General features: G+C 37.8%; 1 protein-coding gene across 2 annotated transcripts in view; it reads right to left on the minus strand.

Moving 5' to 3' along the window:
- The window catches only part of zbtb16a (zinc finger and BTB domain containing 16a), a 238,221-nt gene that overhangs the window by 82,728 nt on the left and 136,451 nt on the right, over window positions 1-19,042 (minus strand). For both annotated transcript variants that reach the window (XM_055226546.1, XM_033977966.2), the window contains exon 4: window positions 7,947-8,033. In XM_055226546.1, coding sequence (XP_055082521.1) covers window positions 7,947-8,033 — 87 coding nt within the window. The remainder of the gene's footprint in view (window positions 1-7,946; window positions 8,034-19,042) is intronic.

Genomic DNA, 19,042 nt, shown 5'->3' on the forward strand with positions numbered 1-19,042 from the left:
AAACCCAACAATAATAACCTCCATGTTTAACAGCTCCCAACTCTATAGCCTACCGCTGTACGCACAAGTTACTAAACCCTCTCCACACAAGGTTCGATCTGTTTAACACGTCTTACCAAAATACATGTATACAGCTATCGTCACTTGTCCTTCGCCGCCTTTATCCGACGGAGATTTCGAAAAACACAACGCATTGATGGCTACCCAGAGCTGACAATATGTAGTGCTTTTGCTGTGCTTTTCAACAGCTGAGATTGCATGATGGGCCCACGCACTTGATTGGCCTTGGTTTAGATAAACAAACTCCAAATCGAATGCGTTTCAGAGCGATGTGAAGAGCAGGATAAATGGGGGCCCATCCGCGAGTGTAGCTAGCTAGCATCTGGCTATTTATCGCGTAAATTGTGGATAATTGTACTTTTTTAAAAAGCGTTTTGGTAAACATTTCAAAGACGTGCTTAGTGGCAATGGGAGTCAGAAAAAGGTTAGCTTGCCAAACAAAGGGTTAAGTATAGATAAATGCTAAGGCTATATTTCAAATCTTTACCAGATAGGCTGTATACTAACTAGACTACACAGTTTGTACATTTTCACAATAGAAATGTAACTATTAAGCAAATTCTAAAAGGCTACACAATATTTCTTTGATAACTTGTGTTTTGCTAATTGTTAACATTCACAGTTGCTAATGATACTGAATACTTTGTGTAGTTTAGTCTTTATTTGACGGGAAACATTAGGAAAAAAACAAAACAAAAAGCAGATGCTCCGCAGTATAGCCATTTAGCTAGTTTCCATCTACTACTAGTGATGGGACTTTTGGCTCTTTTATGGGATCCGAATCTTTTGGATCCGCTCATTTCGAAGAAAATGTTATTTATACGCCATTTATTTATACGACAGAAGCCAATGTGAGAAGTCATTTTAACAACAAACTAATCACAGAGAGAAACGACCAAGGTTTAAATGTGTTTAAACTGGTTCAAGCTGAGTGGGAGTGTGTTTACCATTTCAAATGATGTATAATCTAAATAAAACTTTGCACTACAGTAATAATTTTAAAAGTAACTGTTAATATGATGCCAAATATGTTTTTTATGTACAAAGGTCTCAGTCATGTTGCCTGTTCTGCTTCTGTGCTGATTCTTGTGTCGGTTCAGCGTTTATCAGGATAAAAAGGCATAAAAAAAAAAAAAAGAGATCCGGATTCAGCGGTTCACATTTAGGCATCGTTCAAAAGACTACTTCTCTACTACTTACTTACTTCTAAATACTGCTACTACTTTACTTATATACTTCATTATTCTGAATAAATCTAAAAATTATTATAAACGTTGCTTTTACTTTTTTATATTATCAAAATACACAGTGAATGAAACACAAGGCACGTATACCCTTAAACGTAACTGCAATACACTTTAACAATGTGTTATGCACATAGTATGTAGTATGCAAAAACAAAAGTACTGTGCTTAATTACTAATGTTAGATAGACAGAAATATAAATATAGATGGATAGATATAATAGACATAGATCGTCAAATATTTTTTACGTTTTACCCTTAAAATAGCCTTTTATATGGGAACTTTAGTAGGTCTGTTGTTATGCGATAATTGAGTAATATTTTGCTGCTGTATCTGTATTTTTACTTAACAAAATTAAGTACTTCTTCCACCAATCGGTATTTTCTATTGTCAGAAATTAGCTTACGATGCTAGCAAAACCTGTAACAAAACATCATGAGGCAGAATGACCCACTCAGCTCGCCAGCCCCGTACCGAGAGAACGCTCCTATTCTCCTGGCCACATTCACACAGATTAGTTTAAGAATGTTCTGCTCACTTCTGATTCACATTACAGGTCCGGTACGCTAATGTTAATCTTGGTCACACTTTTCTCCAGATAGGACGGCATCATGGACTTGGTATATTGAGTTACTGTGGGTACTGTTAGCTCAGCAAAGTTAGCGTAGCATTCCCAGAGTGAAAAAACACTGCAGTCAATTGCATTTGCAGTAATTTCCTTAAAGTACCCATTTTTTTCATATATTTGAGGTAAATTTGTCCGTGTATGTATATATATTTTAAGCAGCTCTTGAGGTCAAAATAAGTCAGTTTTGTGCTATCTGCATCGAATTATAAAGCATTTTATAGCATTTTATAATAAAAAGTATGCATTAGCATTGTAGTTGTTGTTAGTTTAACCATCAGTTGTGAAAATCACTTATAAACTCATTGGGGAGAATAAATAGGATGCTCAGATTATATAAAAGTGAGGAATAAGTTTGTACTAGTACAATCGGTGGAAAACTAGTTCAGTTTTTCACATTTTTAAGATCATACTCCAAAATTCCTCAAAAGATGAACAGTTTGCAGAGTTGCCTCTTCAAAAGACCTGTTCCACCCGCTGATGTCATAAGGTGGTGTACTCGTTCTCTGGGAAGTGCTCCATTGAAATTCTGAGATGATAATGTGTCACCCTGCAGTTGATAAGCCTCCAACAAAATTTGAAACTTTTTTTTTCTCCCCCAGAAACCTTTACTTTTAGTTATCAGAGGAGCCCACCCACTGCTGCGCTCCACACTGTAATAACTACATTCAGGATCTATTTTAACACTCAACAACTTGCATTTCCATTTGAACCCAAAAAGGTGAATGGGCACCTGCCGTGAATGAACAGAGGACCCCCCTGTGGTGAGGTGCATTTCAGGTGAAAATGATGCAAGCGTGCCACAAAAGCCTGGTTCTGTGCGGCGGTGAGTCAGAGCCCAGCTGATCGGCTCCACAATACGTTCCATTCACCAGGACAGAGAGAGAAAAGAGAGAAAGAGAGAGAGAGGGGGCAAATATTGTCATCGCGGAACATGGGCCAGGGCCTGAAGTGCTGCCAAGAGCTGGGAGAATCAGGGCAGACAGTGACGGGCCAAAAGAAGACACCAATACCACCGACATGGAGCAATGTACACGGTGTATTTATGTCTATAGTGTTGTCTATAAGAAGGGGATAATGGCACATAGACATCAATTTCTATAGGATAACTGGGTGTTGTTTTTTTTAATATATATGTGTATATTTTTTGGCTCCAGTACATGAAGTAAACACATTATGCATCCTTTTGGCTTTAATAGACCCTATTCACAGAGTCTTGTTAAAATAAATCCATACTTAAATATCAAACAGCAGACAGTAAGTTACGGACGGATGATCACAGATTGCATGTCAAGACCTTTACGATGATGCAAGGACTTAACCGGAGGAAAGCTGATGCGATCCTAATCTAAATCTCAAAACAGCACACAAAACAACTTTATGAAAATACATCGATTGCTTTTCTGTGATTGTAGCGCTATTTTAACTTCACTAATTCATTTTCATTTCAGTCAGCATCAGCTACAAGACACAAATACCTACTTTTCTGAACACAGAAGCTTCCTCTGGTGAAGTATTTACACTGTGGTAAAGGTCCACGCTGTCTGTGATCATCTATCCGTAACTTGCTGTCTTGCTGCCTGGTATTTAAATATTGATTTATTTTAGCACAACTCGGCTAATTTTCAATACACAATGAATGGAGCAAGAAGTGTGGCTCAGCGGTTTTTGAGAGAACCGAAACTAGCCAGGCAGCTCTGTGAAAAACGTCTATTGCCTTTTAAACATGCTTTTGGTGAAATTTACATTTGTATTTCACATGTTTTAAGTCAGAATACTGTCTTCATTATAATTTCGGGTAATGTAGATGTTGGAGCGCACTCTATCGTCAGCGGTGGGAATGAACAACAGAAAATAAATAAAGCCCTTAACCCTATAGCGGCGGATGCTAGCGTCGCCGATAGACTCGCGGTTGCGGATTTTCCATAACTCTGCAACCAAATGTGCTATCGTGTAAATTCAAATGGCATCTCAAAGCAGAGACATGGGGCTCTTTAAATATTTATTATTATTACGGTAATGTGCTTACGTTGTCAGAGCACAGGTACTGCAGGGATTTTCCCAGTCACTTATTCGATGCGTCAAAGAAAAAATACGGATGGATATGAAAATAGAGGTAGTTGTGTGAAAAAAACGCAGTACATTCTGATATTTCCTTTAACATGATTTTTATGGCTAAGAAAAATATAAAAGTCTAGGCGAGCTATAATGGTCTATAGTGTGCTCAGTCCTTAAAGGGTTAAGCGATGTTAATGCTATGCTAATTGAATAATGTGTTTGCTGTGAACATAATTTGACCACTGATGGTTTATGGACTTAAAAACTGCGCAGAAGATTTTAGGGTTTCTAATCTATGATGCAACAATCCTGGGAAAATTGAAACAGTGTGATTTCTGAGAGGACAGAATTAATGAAGCATGCGTGAAGGAAGCAAAAACGACTCCAAGTATTTTTTGACAAGAGGACAATAGTATAGTATTGATGACAGCATTCAAAAGTGAATTTAACCTGTTCCAAAACACTCCCTAAATTTTCATATTAAGCAACCTATTATAATGCCTTATGAATGATTCAAATATGCAAATATCCATTTTAAGTCCACTTTATTAAATATATCTCCTTTAGCACACATGTAACCCGTTCTGCCCCATATGCTAACAGGCTTGCATGCACTCATTTTGAATCCACTGTATTTAAGTGACTGTAAGCTTTAAGTGTAGTCGTTTTAGCGGGTCAGGCTCTGCTGCTTATTACTACACAGTGTTCTAATGTCTAGCCATAAAAGTCATGACATATTTTTACAACTCCAAAGAGCCATCTGGAGACTAGTGAGCAGAGGCTAGTCCATAAGATGCTATTATACATCTGGGGTTAGCATGGTGTTAAGTTGGCAATTTGTGTCATTTAAGATCGGCTGTGGTGCGATATTGTAATGAGCCTGCTAGCTTTGTGTAACTAAGGGGACGTGGTATTTTAAACAGGTGCGTGCAATTTTACGCTAGTTGCTATAGCCGGATTAGCAATAGTCACTAAATATTGCAAAATAGATGAGCAACTTATATATATATTGTACTGTATATATTGTATTAATTATTTATTTGTTTATTTCATTAGCAGATTTGGCAAAGAAAGCTAAAGGCCTTGTACCTGATTGGATCTCTGCAAGCCTGTTTTTTCAGATTTTTATTCCTCACTTACTTTATGCATTCCAAGTACACTAATTACTCACAGTGATGAGTTTATAAGTTTAACTTTGCTGTCATGGTCAAGCTAACAACAACTAGCATGCCAACCGTGCTCCTAACTATTTGACCATAAAACGCGTTACAATTTGATACAGACAGACTTATTTACAATATATTTGAGTGTGAAATAATGCACTGTAAAGAGCTTTCGGTGTCTTGAAAGGCGCTATATAAAGCCACATTATTAATAAATTATTTAAAATATCTATACAGTATATCTGTACTGAGGTAAGACGATGTTTGCGCAAATATATAGAAAAAATTGGGTACAGGAACTTTAAGAATGAACTGTTAGCTCTGCCTGCTTAGTCCCTTCTCTCACTCTAATGTTGCACCATGATAGAAAAACAAGAGTCAGGGTGCCAATAAACAAAACAAACGGGAAAAAAAGCAGTTTTATTTAGGTATGCATGTCCACTCATATCAAAAATAATAATGCATACATAATTTTTGGCCCATTTCATTCCTTACAATCCTCCCAAAATGATCGCTATTCTATTACATAGTCTACTACTCCAGCAGTCTAGCCTTGTGTGCGCGCCCCCCTATAGCTTCCCCCCGCCCCTTCTACTCCTCCAGTGGTTCCATGCTATATTTAGCCCCCTGCTTTCCGCTGTTATGACTGCTGGATCATTAGCCTTATTTAACCCTCGTCTACCTCAGGGCGAGCTGATTGGATAAAGCTGACACGGACCCCTCCCCCCCGCTCTCATGTCTGTGGTATGAATGACATGCTAACACAGGCTATAGTAGGGGGAGCCGTGGGGCCACCCGATAGGTGTCAGTAGCTGCTACCGGTCGCCCGAGGGTTAATGCGTGCTAGTCCGAGTGAAGGGCGAAGGCAAGATAGTGGTAATGAGGATGATGAGGGGGCTATTTTGGACGGGTTTGATGGTTTAACTGCGCTGGGGGTCATGTGGAGTGACAGGACACGGGTAAGTGACGGTGACCCTGCAGCGTATTACAGACACAACTTTGATTTTTAAGACTTTACAGATGGAGTTGCTCATTGACTTTTCTATATTATTTTATCTCATTTCATACCTTACATTTTACCATTATTAGTCATTGTGTTATATTGCACCATAATGAGGGGGTGCAAGAAACACAAATGTTCAAATCATTTCATATTGTCCACATAAAACTTTTGTCACTTGTTGACTTACAGTGTGAAAAGTTAGCATAACGTTTACTCAAGAGTTACTTCATGAAAATTACTCAATTAGGAGTAAAAGTGCTGCTTGTAAAGTACTCTGAAAAGTACAGTTTTGTTAAAAAGTTACTAAACTTAAGTACTACCCATATCTGACGATTATAGCAACTGAATCATCACAGAGTTTCTATTTAGGGAAAATTTTATACAACGAACAAAATATTACGTGAGCATTATTAAACAAACGTCATTTAGGCGGTTTTGTTTTGTTTTACCAAAGAAGCTCTTAAGTATGACGCTCCATTGTGTAGCCGTGTTTACATGTTTGCCAAAAATGTTCCAGAGCATGACATTAAACATATCCATCTCAATCAGGCAACGCCACCTAGACAAGTATGTGTTTAATGACATATCATGGCTCTCACGACGCAAAGTAATAGTATAATTGTCACCCTTCCCTGTTCCTCTTTCTCTCCATCCCTCCTCTTCCTCATAACAGCACAATGATAAACAACACGGGCCTGCCAAGTTGACTTAGTTTGGCGATTACTGAGATTACGGCAGCTAAGCCCGAAAATCGTCTAATACAGGCGGATGTGATCTGTCTGTCAGTTCAAGGATAGATTTAATGAAATTGGGAATTAATTTAGGTGAAGGACCAAAATAAAATTAAAGCGTTATTAGTACTCACTAGCATATATAAGCTCAACAAACTTTTGGCACTTAAAAAACATAGCCTAAAAGGGTATTATGCAATGAAACTGGCTTATTTCCAGCAGTGTTATAGCAGGATTTTGACTCAATCCCCCATTCAAAATTTGTGGGTTTATGTTTTTCTTTGGATTTCTTAAAGAGAGGATGTATTGTCAAGCACTTTTTGGAGTTTTCTGACAAGTTATAACATAGTCCCTCATCAAAAACATGCCCGAAGAGGTTTTAGATGTCATCCATGCATGTCTGAGTAATCTAGAGATCTCTTCAGGGCACTATTCAAACCCTCCTTACACTTAGCAGTCCGAGCCAAAGCCTCTAGTTCAAGACCCAGCCCCCAGCATGACCATAGAAAACTATAGTAAAAGCAGGATACAGAACAATACACTACAACTTCACAAATCTGATGCGATGTGCTGTAGTTTCAGAGCATCAAAAACCAAACTGAAACTTTATGTTGTTTTTGGTGAATATAGCATTTTTAAAACAATAAAAGGTAACAGGGTGATCTAAATATGTTATGTGTTAGCAATTAATACCCCATAGATTTGCAATAACGCCAAATGTGAAACAGTTTAAAGAAAGGTATAAAGAAATGATTACAGCAAAGTATGAAGAAGAAAGTTAAGTTAATGTGTGATTATGAATGGTCACTGCTCAGAAATGCATTTACTTTGTGCATGGAATGAAACAACTTAGAAGTAAACGAATACTATGACAGAAGCATGATCATGTTACAAGGGGCAAGTTCTTCACCCCACTCCTCTTCGGAATAACTGATTTAAAGTATATAAACTCTGGATTGAGTGAGGCCTTTTTTTTTAACTTAAGATTTCCATAGATTGACAGCATTTAATGAACATGCATGGCCCATGTTCATTTTGGCTCGTGCTTTGGGTTTCCTTACCAGTGTGGATCTGCCGGTGGGCTTCTAGGGACTCCTCGGTCTGGAACTGGGCACCGCACTGGTCGCACACAATGGCCTTCTCACCAGCTAAAGAAACAAACACAACAAAAAAGTTATTCGTGATGATGTTAGGGCTGTGCAATTGATCGAATTTCAAGAAAATAAATTCAGTCATTGTTTATCGTCAATGTTCATGTTCATGTGCACACCAAAATATGATTATTATCTGCTTTCTGGAACTTAAAGATTATTTTAAGGTCCCATATTACACAAAATTGACTCTTGTGAGCTGCAAGCCATGCTATAATAGTGTTACCTCATCAAAAACATACCTGGAGTTGTGTTTTGTTGTCTGTCTACATCGTCAAAGCTCAAAATGCTCTATTCCACCTTGTGATGTCATGTAGTAGTTGTTTTCAAGTTAACTTTTACCTTTTGTTCAGTAGAGATCTCCAATTCTATGGCTAAAATCCTCCAAATGATCTAGTCTACTACATGTTCTAGTGATGCTGTATGGAGTTTAAAAACACAGTGGAGCACTTCCACACTACCACATAACATCACAAGCTGGAACAGAGAGTTTTCAGTTTGAGAGAAAGACTCATCCTAAATATGCAGGATGTTAAACATATGTGAATGAAACAAAACAAAACTCCACTCCAAAGTCTTAGAACTCCAAAAATCTGATAATAATCTGATTTTGAGTGTGTATGTGACCACAGCCAGTGATCATCTTGGGTCTACAGCCAGTCCTCTGTCAGTAAAACATTTAGTTTGGAGCAGAGTTCAGACTTTGGAGGAAGAAATTTCACTATTTTGCATTGTTTATGTTAATGAAATAAATACTGAAAGCTATGTTTTTGTTTTGTTTTTGAATAAGACTAAATAAAATCAAACCAAAAATGCTGATTGATCAAATACAGTGATTGTACACAGTGATTAGTAGTCGTCCAACTCATTGTTTTTCAATATAAAAAAAAGTTAAAATGTATTTGGGGAGTAATTGTAAAAGTAACTGCCCGGACATGAACATCTGATTTATAATTTGTTAATGTTAATGTAATTATAATTGTTTGCATTTAATCGTCAATTTTCCCCTCGTATTAGAACAAAATGAGTCATGCCCCAACTGCATAAGAAGTTCAAGTATCACTATCTGCATCTCATTATTAAGCGTTTTATTGTCCGATAATCAGGAAGTGCACTGTTGCATGCTCTGTCCTCTGAAAGTTGTGAAGAGTGCTGATCAACTCATTTCAGTAAATCATTTGGATGCTTAGAATACATAAAATAAGGAATAATTTTGGACAACTGCAAACCGTTCACAATTTTAAGAAAAAAAAAATCTATTTTCATATAAGAATATACCACAAAACGTGAAAAACCTAAATTTGAAGGAGATAATGGGTATGAAATATGCAAATGACAGTAATGTATGATCATGACTTTATGTGAGGTCATAAATATCACTTTGAGCTCCAGCGTGCAGAACCAAAGCGCGCGTCGGGAGTGATGACACGTAAAAACACTCATTATGTGATGCTAATGCTAGCGCGGTTCACAGGAGCCCGGGGCCTTGTCTGTGTGGAACAGGGGCCACAGCGTACATATCACAACAAGCGCTAGCCTCTCCAAGGTTAAGTGGCTGCTTCTGCTGCTAATGCTACCATATGCTCCTCTGTGCATTTGACACAAACGCACCATATGCTAACGCTACAGCTAAAGCGCGACATACGCTAATGCTACAGATAATGAATTAATGAGCACTGGAGTTTGAATACTCAGAGCAACAATTGTTTATTTTTTTAAATATGTGTGAACGTAATAAGATTTGTATACTGTAAAGAAATGTGTATATGCGCTAGACATCTGAGAGTTATTGTTAGTGTTTTAGTTTGCTCAATTTTTAGATTTTGTTTGTGATTTATTGTGGCTATAGTACAGGGTTTACTCATGAAGGGCCACATATAAAAACACAGACAAAGCTGAGGGACGATTGAGGGCCATAGACTGGTCACCAATACAGTGAATACTTCATATCTGTGTGTTTATTACAAGTTAGACTGAACCACTAGACCTGTATTCATGCTTACATCCTCAATGGGACACATTAAATATTTGATATGGGCTTGTAGATTTAAAAAAATGTAAAGTAAAAAGTACTGTTCAAGGTAATATGGGCCAATTCACCCGGAAGCTTGAGGGCCATGAAAAATTGGTCTGAGGGCCGCATTTGGTCCCCAGGCCACAGTTTGGGCATGCCTGCTATAGTAGGTTGGTACAGACATCAGCAGCAGGTAGGCTGACATTTCAAATTCTGTTCTGATGAGTTCATGCTGTCATTGTGTTTTTGGGCAAGACACTGCCAACCGTGTGAATGCGACTGTGTTGGCACAAATTGGCAGCCACCTTCTGTAAATAAAACCCAACAACAGTTACCGTACTACAAGTTATTCAAGTAAACCTATTTGTCATCACACATTTACTTAGAGTGACTAATGTGTGTATTAAGTTAGGGGAGAGAAGAAATTAGCAAGAGGTTTGCTGTAGCCAACCTAATTTTTACAACCTTTAAAAAGTGAAAAACAGAGTTAGTTCATTTTAAAGTGTCGAAAAACCTTCACCGCAATGAGTTTATAAGTGCTTTTCACAACTTTTCAGAGGCCAGAGTGGACTTTCGCAGTAATGCTAATGACAACTAGCATGCTAAAAGAGCAATTCCTGGTTTGCAGAGTATAAAATGCTTCACAACTAGCTGCAGACACTACACAGCAGTCTCATTTGGATGCTAAGAAATGATTTCACAATGTATCTGTACTGGGGCAAGACAAATTTTGCTCAAATGTACGAGGGAAAAAAAAAAATCGGGGGTAGGGCCTGTACTTTTCCTTTTGTCTTTTACTTTCTACCAACTAAAACAGCTAAAATAAACTTCACACGATAAACAGGGGGAAAAGAAGGAACAAAAAGAAAACACCCTAACCTAAAGTGACAGTAAAAGTTTATCCCTAAAGCTTTGTCCAATTTTCCTCGACTCCTCCAACCCGTTTAAGTGCTGCGCTCCAGCTGTGCAGCCCGCGGCCGCACCACACCACACCACTTTTACAATCACTGCAATTACTCTCTGATTTAGGGCGCGCTTTCTCTCTCCTGGGATCTAACCCCGAGGCGGCCTTTTCCCCCTTTTCTGTACCACAAAGACCAAAAGATGAGTCCTATTGTTTCCCTTGCAGCAAAGACTTCAAGTGCATATGACAGGTTAGAATGTACTGGGTTGAGTAAAACAGTTAATATGAGTACATTTAAGATTTAACTAAAAAATCTTGCCTACTTTTTTGTTCTGGTGATGTTTCCCTTACTTCCTGGTCAGACATGGGCAGCTGATGCAGATATACTACCAGTCGAAAGTTTGGATACACCTTCTCATTTGTTTTGTTTTTTTATTTATGCTTTACACATTTTAGATACAAACCAAATACATCAAATATATTATGCAAGATGTTTCAAATTATGTTCTTTAAGGAAACTATTTTAGATTCAGATTCCTCAAGATTGCAAAGCAGTGATCAAAGCAAAGAGTGGATATTTTAACATATTTGAGTTAGAGTTTACTTTTTTTACTACATGCCAAATCTGTTCGTAGTTTTGATGTCTTTAGTGAGAAGATAATCATTGAAATAAAGTGGCATGAAAATAATGTATTTTCAAACTTTTCATTGGCAGTTTATGTAGAGGTAATTACATAACTTTACCTAGTGACCATAATATTAAGGGTCAAATGTGTCACATTTGCACAATAGTTAAGATAAGACTGATAAAAAAAATAAAATAAAATAAAAAAATTCTATGCATCAAAATAAAAATAAACAAAAAAACAATATTATATGTAAAAATGAAATTGGAAGGGCACAGCAAAAACGTGAAAAAATATTCTTACAGTCAGTTTGTTTTGGATAGTTATCTTGTTTAAGCCCAAAACTTCTGACTCGTTTAATATGTATTTGCTTCATATAACAATCGATAATTTAAAATAGAATAAAATAAAAATCAAATAAAAACGAGTCAATAAATGAAGGTACATTTTAAATTTGTATTTTTTTTTAAATAGTCAAAACTTTGAAAGTTATTGTTATTGTTTTTAAGTGGATTGTTCTTACAGTGGCTTAAGACCTCACCCCATGAGTTATGAATGTTACAGTGTGTTGTTTTTGAATTTTTTGCATAACTCGTTGCGTAATGTTTGGCTGGCCACCGTGGCTTCTGCTTTCCGCCAGCTTACAGTACACCCCGTTCCTCCTTTCCCTCCAAACTATGTGTGCTTGCAAAACCGCACCGGCCAATTTTTTTCTTTCTTTTTCTTTTTTTTTTATATCCGCCACTTTTTCCACCGTCATCTAAGAATCGACATCCTGTTTTCATTGCGTTGCCTTTTGATTTTCTCTCACTGGAGGTGTCGTAACCCCCCGGCTGAACGTGCCAAGTACAGCTCGAACTCTGGCAAGGACAGAAAAAAAAAAAACCACCAAAAAAAGAAAAAAGTATGAAAAAAAAAGAGAAAAACAACTTGTGAAACAGATGCTAAACACACATGCATAAATACAAGTGCTAGCAATTCTGAATGAGCACAGTCACCAGATGTGGATTGCATGTGTCGGTTTGATGTGTGGTGGGGATGGTATGTACCCAGATTTTTGCCAAAGTCATAAAAAAAATAAAAATAAAAAACATGGGTGTGATCCCAAATGCCCTCTTTGCCACTAGTTCCCATGGCAACGTTTTAAAAAGATGCACTATGGAACTTTCTGGTGGAGCTTGTGTCTAGTTTGACCTGATTGTTCCACAGTACGGCGTAAAGCATGTGGCGTGAAGTGTGTTTATCTCCACGGAGACAAGCAGGTTGACGCCAACAATTCCACTTTTTTTGCTTCAGTAAAAATGCTGGTAATTACATCAATGCAAGCTACATGTTTAATGCCATACTGTGGACCATTCATGGTAAAATGATAATATCTCCATGGAGACAAGAATATACCAGAGCATCCAGCAGAGGAGTTACATAGGGCACCTTTAAAATTGAGCTTGAGGGCAGGTCAGACTATGTGGTAGAATTACTCTAACTTATCAAGATGAAAATTATGTTGAGGTTCATAGTTAATATCTCTGTAATTACTGGACCTATCCACATGAAACAAAAACTGGCAAAGTTCAATGTCAATCGGCCTATTAAAAAGCTGTACTTAAATCTTAATATGGGAATTTTGTGGACCCACTGCACTCCAAAAAAAAAAAAAAAGATTTCAACATTTAAAACTATAAAATTACATAAAACCAGACACGTTTATTTGTATAGCACAATTCATGCACCAAGTAATTCAAAGTTCTCTACAGAATAAGACATTACAATCACAATACAATAAATCAAAGCATAAATAATTATCATAAAACGAACATTAAAAGAGAATAAAAAACCTTTCAGTCATATGCACAGTTAAACAGAACCGTTTTTAGCCTGGATTTAAACATTGTCAAAGTAGAGGCCTGTCTCACATCTTCAGGAAGACTGTTCCAGGTTTTAGCTGCACAAAACTGAAACGCTCAGTCTCCATGTTTAGTCTTGACTCTGAGCACCAGCAGGAGGCCGGTCCCTGAAGTCCTCAGAGTGTGAGATGGTTCATATGGCACTAACATATCGGAGATGCACTTTGGTGCTAGGCCATGGAGAGACTTTAAAGTCTATTCTCTGAGCCAGTGCAGAGACCTGAGCACAGGTCTTATGTGCTCGTACTTCCTGGTTCTAGTCAGGACTCGAGCTGCAGTGTTCTGGATGTACTGCACCTGTCTTAATGCTCATTTGGAGAGTCCAGTGAGCAGGCCAATGTAGTAGTCTAACCTACTGCAGACAAATGCATGGATAAGTCTCTCCATGTCTGGTTTAGACGTATACCTTTGATTTTTGTAATGTTTTTTAGATGGTATGTCCATCCTGCCCCAGGCTAGGACAGATGTAGCCTGTTGTAAAAGCAAAATGAGACTGTGCTGTGCTGTCTGCAGCTAGTTATGAAACTTTCTGTGAACCAGAAAGTAATGCTGGTGTGCAGCTAGCATGCTAGTTATTGTTAGCATAAGCATTACTATGACAATAGTAAAAGCCAAAGTTAAGTCTGTCAACTGTAACTTTGGCTTTTACTATGGATCAGACCTGGACATCTGGGGGATTACACAGACATTACGGTAACGACAAAACTGAAACTGAAAGTTGTGCTTATAAATTCATAAATGTGAATAATTAGGATGCTCAGAATGCATAAGGTAAGTACAATAAGTAAGAGAGGAATAACTTTGGACCACTGCAAACCCTTTTAAATTTAAGAGTAAAAATCAGGTATAGCACTATAACACCATCCATTTTACATTAACAATAGCCTATTCATTTTTATTCATTCTTTTTTTTTTATTTTATGAAGTGCTTAAGCAATATACCTCTGCAGTTCAAACATTCACCTTTTGTATTTTTAGCTTGCACTGTCATGGCCGCCCTACTTCCACTTAACATGGAGCAAATCAGACCCTCAACCCCATTCAAAGCTAGCCCCTCTCATCTCTACTGTACCACTGACTGAAAACAAAGCATTCATAGTCAAAACTCAAGAGCCGTACACTCCACGGCCTCGTCTCAACTCTGTATCACTCCACCGAGCTAAGTAGATCCGGCTGACACCATTTGCGCTCACAATATATGCTTTTACGCTTGTGAAAAAGTGTCCACTTCAAATAGGGTCCAGTGATATGAAAGTTTAAAAGAATTATACGCAGGGAAAAATGATGTTGTGAGTGAGTTTTGTAATGTCACACTGGTTGACAGTAATAATAGAGGCCGTAATTATGACTCTGGGATATTTCGGGGCAATTTTGGTGACTTCAAATAGGAAGAGCAGAATGGTAAAACGGACTTTGGTCTTTTGCATATTCATTACAAGTCCTGTACCTGATCGTTTTCATGTACTGGAGCAAATTCATCTTGCCCCATTACAAATATATTGTATAACCAACTTTTAAGGTCAAAATGAGTTATCTGTCTGCATCCAATTATAAAGCGTTTTCTTGTTTGAGAGTCAGGAAGTGTGTGGTTAACATGGTAGTTGTCAGCTTTACCCACTGTGCCACCCGCTCTGGTCTCTGAAAGCACTTATAAAGTCATTATGCTGAATAATTACAATGCTTGATCACGTTTTCTGAAAAAAAAATCATGCTTAATGAACTAATTATTAAGTATTTGTTCTGGCTGTAGTACGGCTCAACGAACTGAAGTACTTCCAAAACATGTCTTATTACAAACTCTCACCTAAGACGAATTCGAGTTGGCCATACTTTTATAAGTCAATGAAAAGTTTACTCTGCTCCTTTAGTCCCTTCCAGATGTACCCCTTTAAAAACCTCCCCTTTAAAAATCCCACATCCCTTTTCTGACCTCTGCACCACCCTTACAGTTATTTAGCCCTGTGCGAAAACGGCAACAGCAGCCAATGGTCTGGAACGTCAAGTTAGCCGCGTTGTAAAGTATACAGTAAGTAATTAGCAGTAAATCAAGCTCGCACCGCTGTGGCTGGCGGGCCCTCAGACATTGGCGTGGGGGGCCCGTCTACTAAATGGGCCCCGGATAGGGTTTTAGTGCAGGCCGTGCCCCTAGCTTGTGGCGCGCGGGCATAAATTTTGGGGGGACCGCATAGCTTCAAGGACCCCGGCTCGCGTTGGGGTCACCGGGGGCCGCGCAGCTGAGAAGGTGAGTGTGTGTGCGTTGGAGGAATTTAAGGGTAGCCAGCTAGCCACCCATCCAGATGCCAGTTAGCTTAATGAGCGGTGCTAAGTGCAAAGGAGGGGTATTGGGGTGCCGTTGGTAGCATAGGCCGGGTCGACTGCCAAATTAAAGTGATAAATCTAAGGGGGAGAAGGTAGGTGCTCTGAAAAGGGAACTTAGTCGACAAAGTGTTTTTGGACAGAAGTGAGCGCCGTCATAAATCTACCACTTAGGAAGTCAATTAAGGGGAATTTGGGGGAGCGATAAAACATGGACAAATTAACAAAAACAGATTTAAAAAAACAAACAAAAAACAACTACTTTTTGTATTTTTACTTCAACAAACTTTATTGATCCAGAAGGGAAATTGCTTGGACACAATGGTTCAACAATAACAAACCGCAAAAAATATGAATGGTACTAAAAATCAAAATAAGTACCAAAACCTGCAAGGGACCTGTGTCAAATAAGGCACAATTATACAGATGTGTATATAAAAGTATAATTGAAATACAGTATCTCAGTTAAGTGGTAGAGCGTTTGTCCACTGACCCAAAGGTTGACAGTTCAAATCCTGCTCTTGACGTCATCATTAGTTAAGGGGTCAGATCCACTGACCCACAGGTTGGCGGTGCGATTCAAGCTCCCACAGATGAATGCGGTCGTTGTGTCCTTGGGCAAGACAGTTAACCCATCTCGCCCCCAGTGTTTGTGTATGAATGTGTGTGTGAATGGTTCCTTGTAAAGAGCTTTGAGGGCCTTGAAGATTGAAAAGCGCCATATAAAAATGTGACCATTCACCATCTACGATATACATCCAAGAGGTGGAGGGGTAAGGAGAAACAATGCAAAGAAGCCGTTTCATTTGTTTCATAAGGGTAAGTTGTTGTTGAATTTATGAATTAAATTATATATGCTATAATATTTGTTTATTATTTTGTCTCAGATGCAATGGATGACTTATTCAGATTGGTGTGACTGACAGGTGGATCAGCCAATCAGGGACAAGCAAGGTCCACCAAAAGAAAATAAATGACCGAGGAAAAAAAAAAGGAAACAAATATAACAAGGGACTGAAAAACATCGCAATGAAAGAAGCACTAAACTGTTAATCTGAGGTGAGACACATTAGATTTTGTTTATAAATGATAGGAGACCAGTGAGCTCCTCCATTTCACCTGTATCACTGAAATAAACAGATCACACTGATATCCATTTATATGAAAAAATACAGAGCGATATCAGTAAATCCAGGCAATTCAATGACCAGATTCTAGTACTAAAAGCTGGGACACAACTAATTATTTACTCACACTTTACAATCTACTTTTTTTTTTTTTTTTTTTGACAAATTTAAAAAAAATCTGTCATACATGTCAACCTGCACAAAGATTCAGCTGAAGTTTTGAATATCATGGAGAGTTTTTTAGACTGATTAAAAACTTCATGATTATTATTATTTTTTTATTAGGTCAGTACATTTAACTTCCACTTTTGTATCCAGATTTGCCAGCGTTTGACACATGATCAGATTTGCAAATGCCAGCACTTGTACCATGACATGTTTTGACAGCTTAGGAATGAAGTCTACACCCAAAACTTTTCTTATATTATTTGCATTTTATAAAGTTAAAACATGACACATTTTGCTATTAATGGTAGAGAAAGGAGTGACTGTAAAAAAAAACACTTCCAAAGCAATGTTTGATGATAATGATGCTGGGCAGAATTTCAGATGGTGGGCAAGGGTCTATTTAACTCTACAGATGTGATTTTTGAAAGAAATCCAAACTCCATAAACATCAAATTCACCTGTTGTCCTGCTCCATTGTCACGTGAACACAACCTACACGACCTAATTATTAAGCAATCCCTTTTTTTGTTTTGTTTTTTTTTTAGGTTACCCAGGATGCGCTGGTGATTAGGTGGCACACTCCGCTCACACTACTTCTCTTTTCACTTCCCTCTCTGTTGGATTGCACAAGTCCAGTTATTGCATGTCAGTATTTCATAAAAGAGGGAAAAAGGAGAACTTCCAAGTAGTGCACACTCGATACTTTTACATCAACTGTTACTTTTTACAAGTCTGAAATATTGTCAACCTCATGTATTTTGTAACAAGGAGACACCACGCAACTTTGTTCATTGATAATTGCAACATAAATGGAGAAGTTTTGCTAAATTTGCCTGCAGGGTTACAGTTTAAAAAAGGTATTACAGTCATCACAGAACCTGGGGTTGCAGGTGCCTTAACCTGCAGAAAGCTCAGAACCTCCAGAATTCACTCACTGAGCTGCAAAGGCTGCACTAGCACTGATTCATGATTGGTTGCTTGTGCTGGAGTTTAGGTAGTGACAATCCAGATTAGAGATATTTTAGGTTTTAAAATCAAAATCATACATGTGGTTTCTCTAAGGGCAATCTTTGTTTTGATTATATTTGATTACAAGTCAATATTTGTCTCAACTGAAGAGAATTAAGGAAAAAATAAATAAAAATCACAACTTAAAGAAGAAATAATCACAACATTAAACAAATGGGAAAGATGACATGACAAATGCATTTAAAGTCAATATGTATGTATTTTTTTCTGTGTTGCACGTACACAAAACAGAAAAGATAAAAACGAAACAAAAAATCATAAATCTTTAATGGCTAAAACTTTTAATAGTCAAAACCATCAACAACTCCAAAACTAAAATGTGCAAAAGGATGCAAACATGTGGCTCATGTGCCTGGTTACGATACACACTAGTAGCTTCTTCCATAACCATTTTAATCCTGATACTTCCTTTTTGTCAGTGTTTCTTGATTTACCTCTTAGTTGTATATGAATTTGTCAAGTTCAGATTTGAAATAAATAAAACCAACACAATTCACTCTTCATGTTTTTAGAGTGTAGCCTACATAGCCGTAAAGCGGTGAACTAAAATGTGATCCGAAGCATAGCCAGTTACACCGATCATTAATTCATAGCTTTTTACACAACGCGCACTTCGCAGTCTACTACTCCACATTACAGTGAGGAGAGTTCCAGACGTGTTTTCTCTCCAGGCCCTTTTTGAACTGTAAAACCTTCCGAGTGTGAGATTGGTCATCCATGGACACGCAGTCTGTAATTACCCATTTTAATTTCCCATTTAGCTGTATAAATGTGCGTATACGTACTGTAAAGACTTTTATGTCCGGCTAAGCTTTTTATGGCATCGCAAAGGGAAGTTAAAGTGCCTGTGCCGGATTTTTGTCCATGTATTTGAGCAAAATTTATCTTGTCCCAGTACAGATGTATTGTCTAAGGTCA

The sequence above is a fragment of the Periophthalmus magnuspinnatus genome, chromosome 14 (genome assembly GCF_009829125.3).
Source record: "Periophthalmus magnuspinnatus isolate fPerMag1 chromosome 14, fPerMag1.2.pri, whole genome shotgun sequence".
Lineage (NCBI taxonomy): Eukaryota > Metazoa > Chordata > Actinopteri > Gobiiformes > Gobiidae > Periophthalmus > Periophthalmus magnuspinnatus.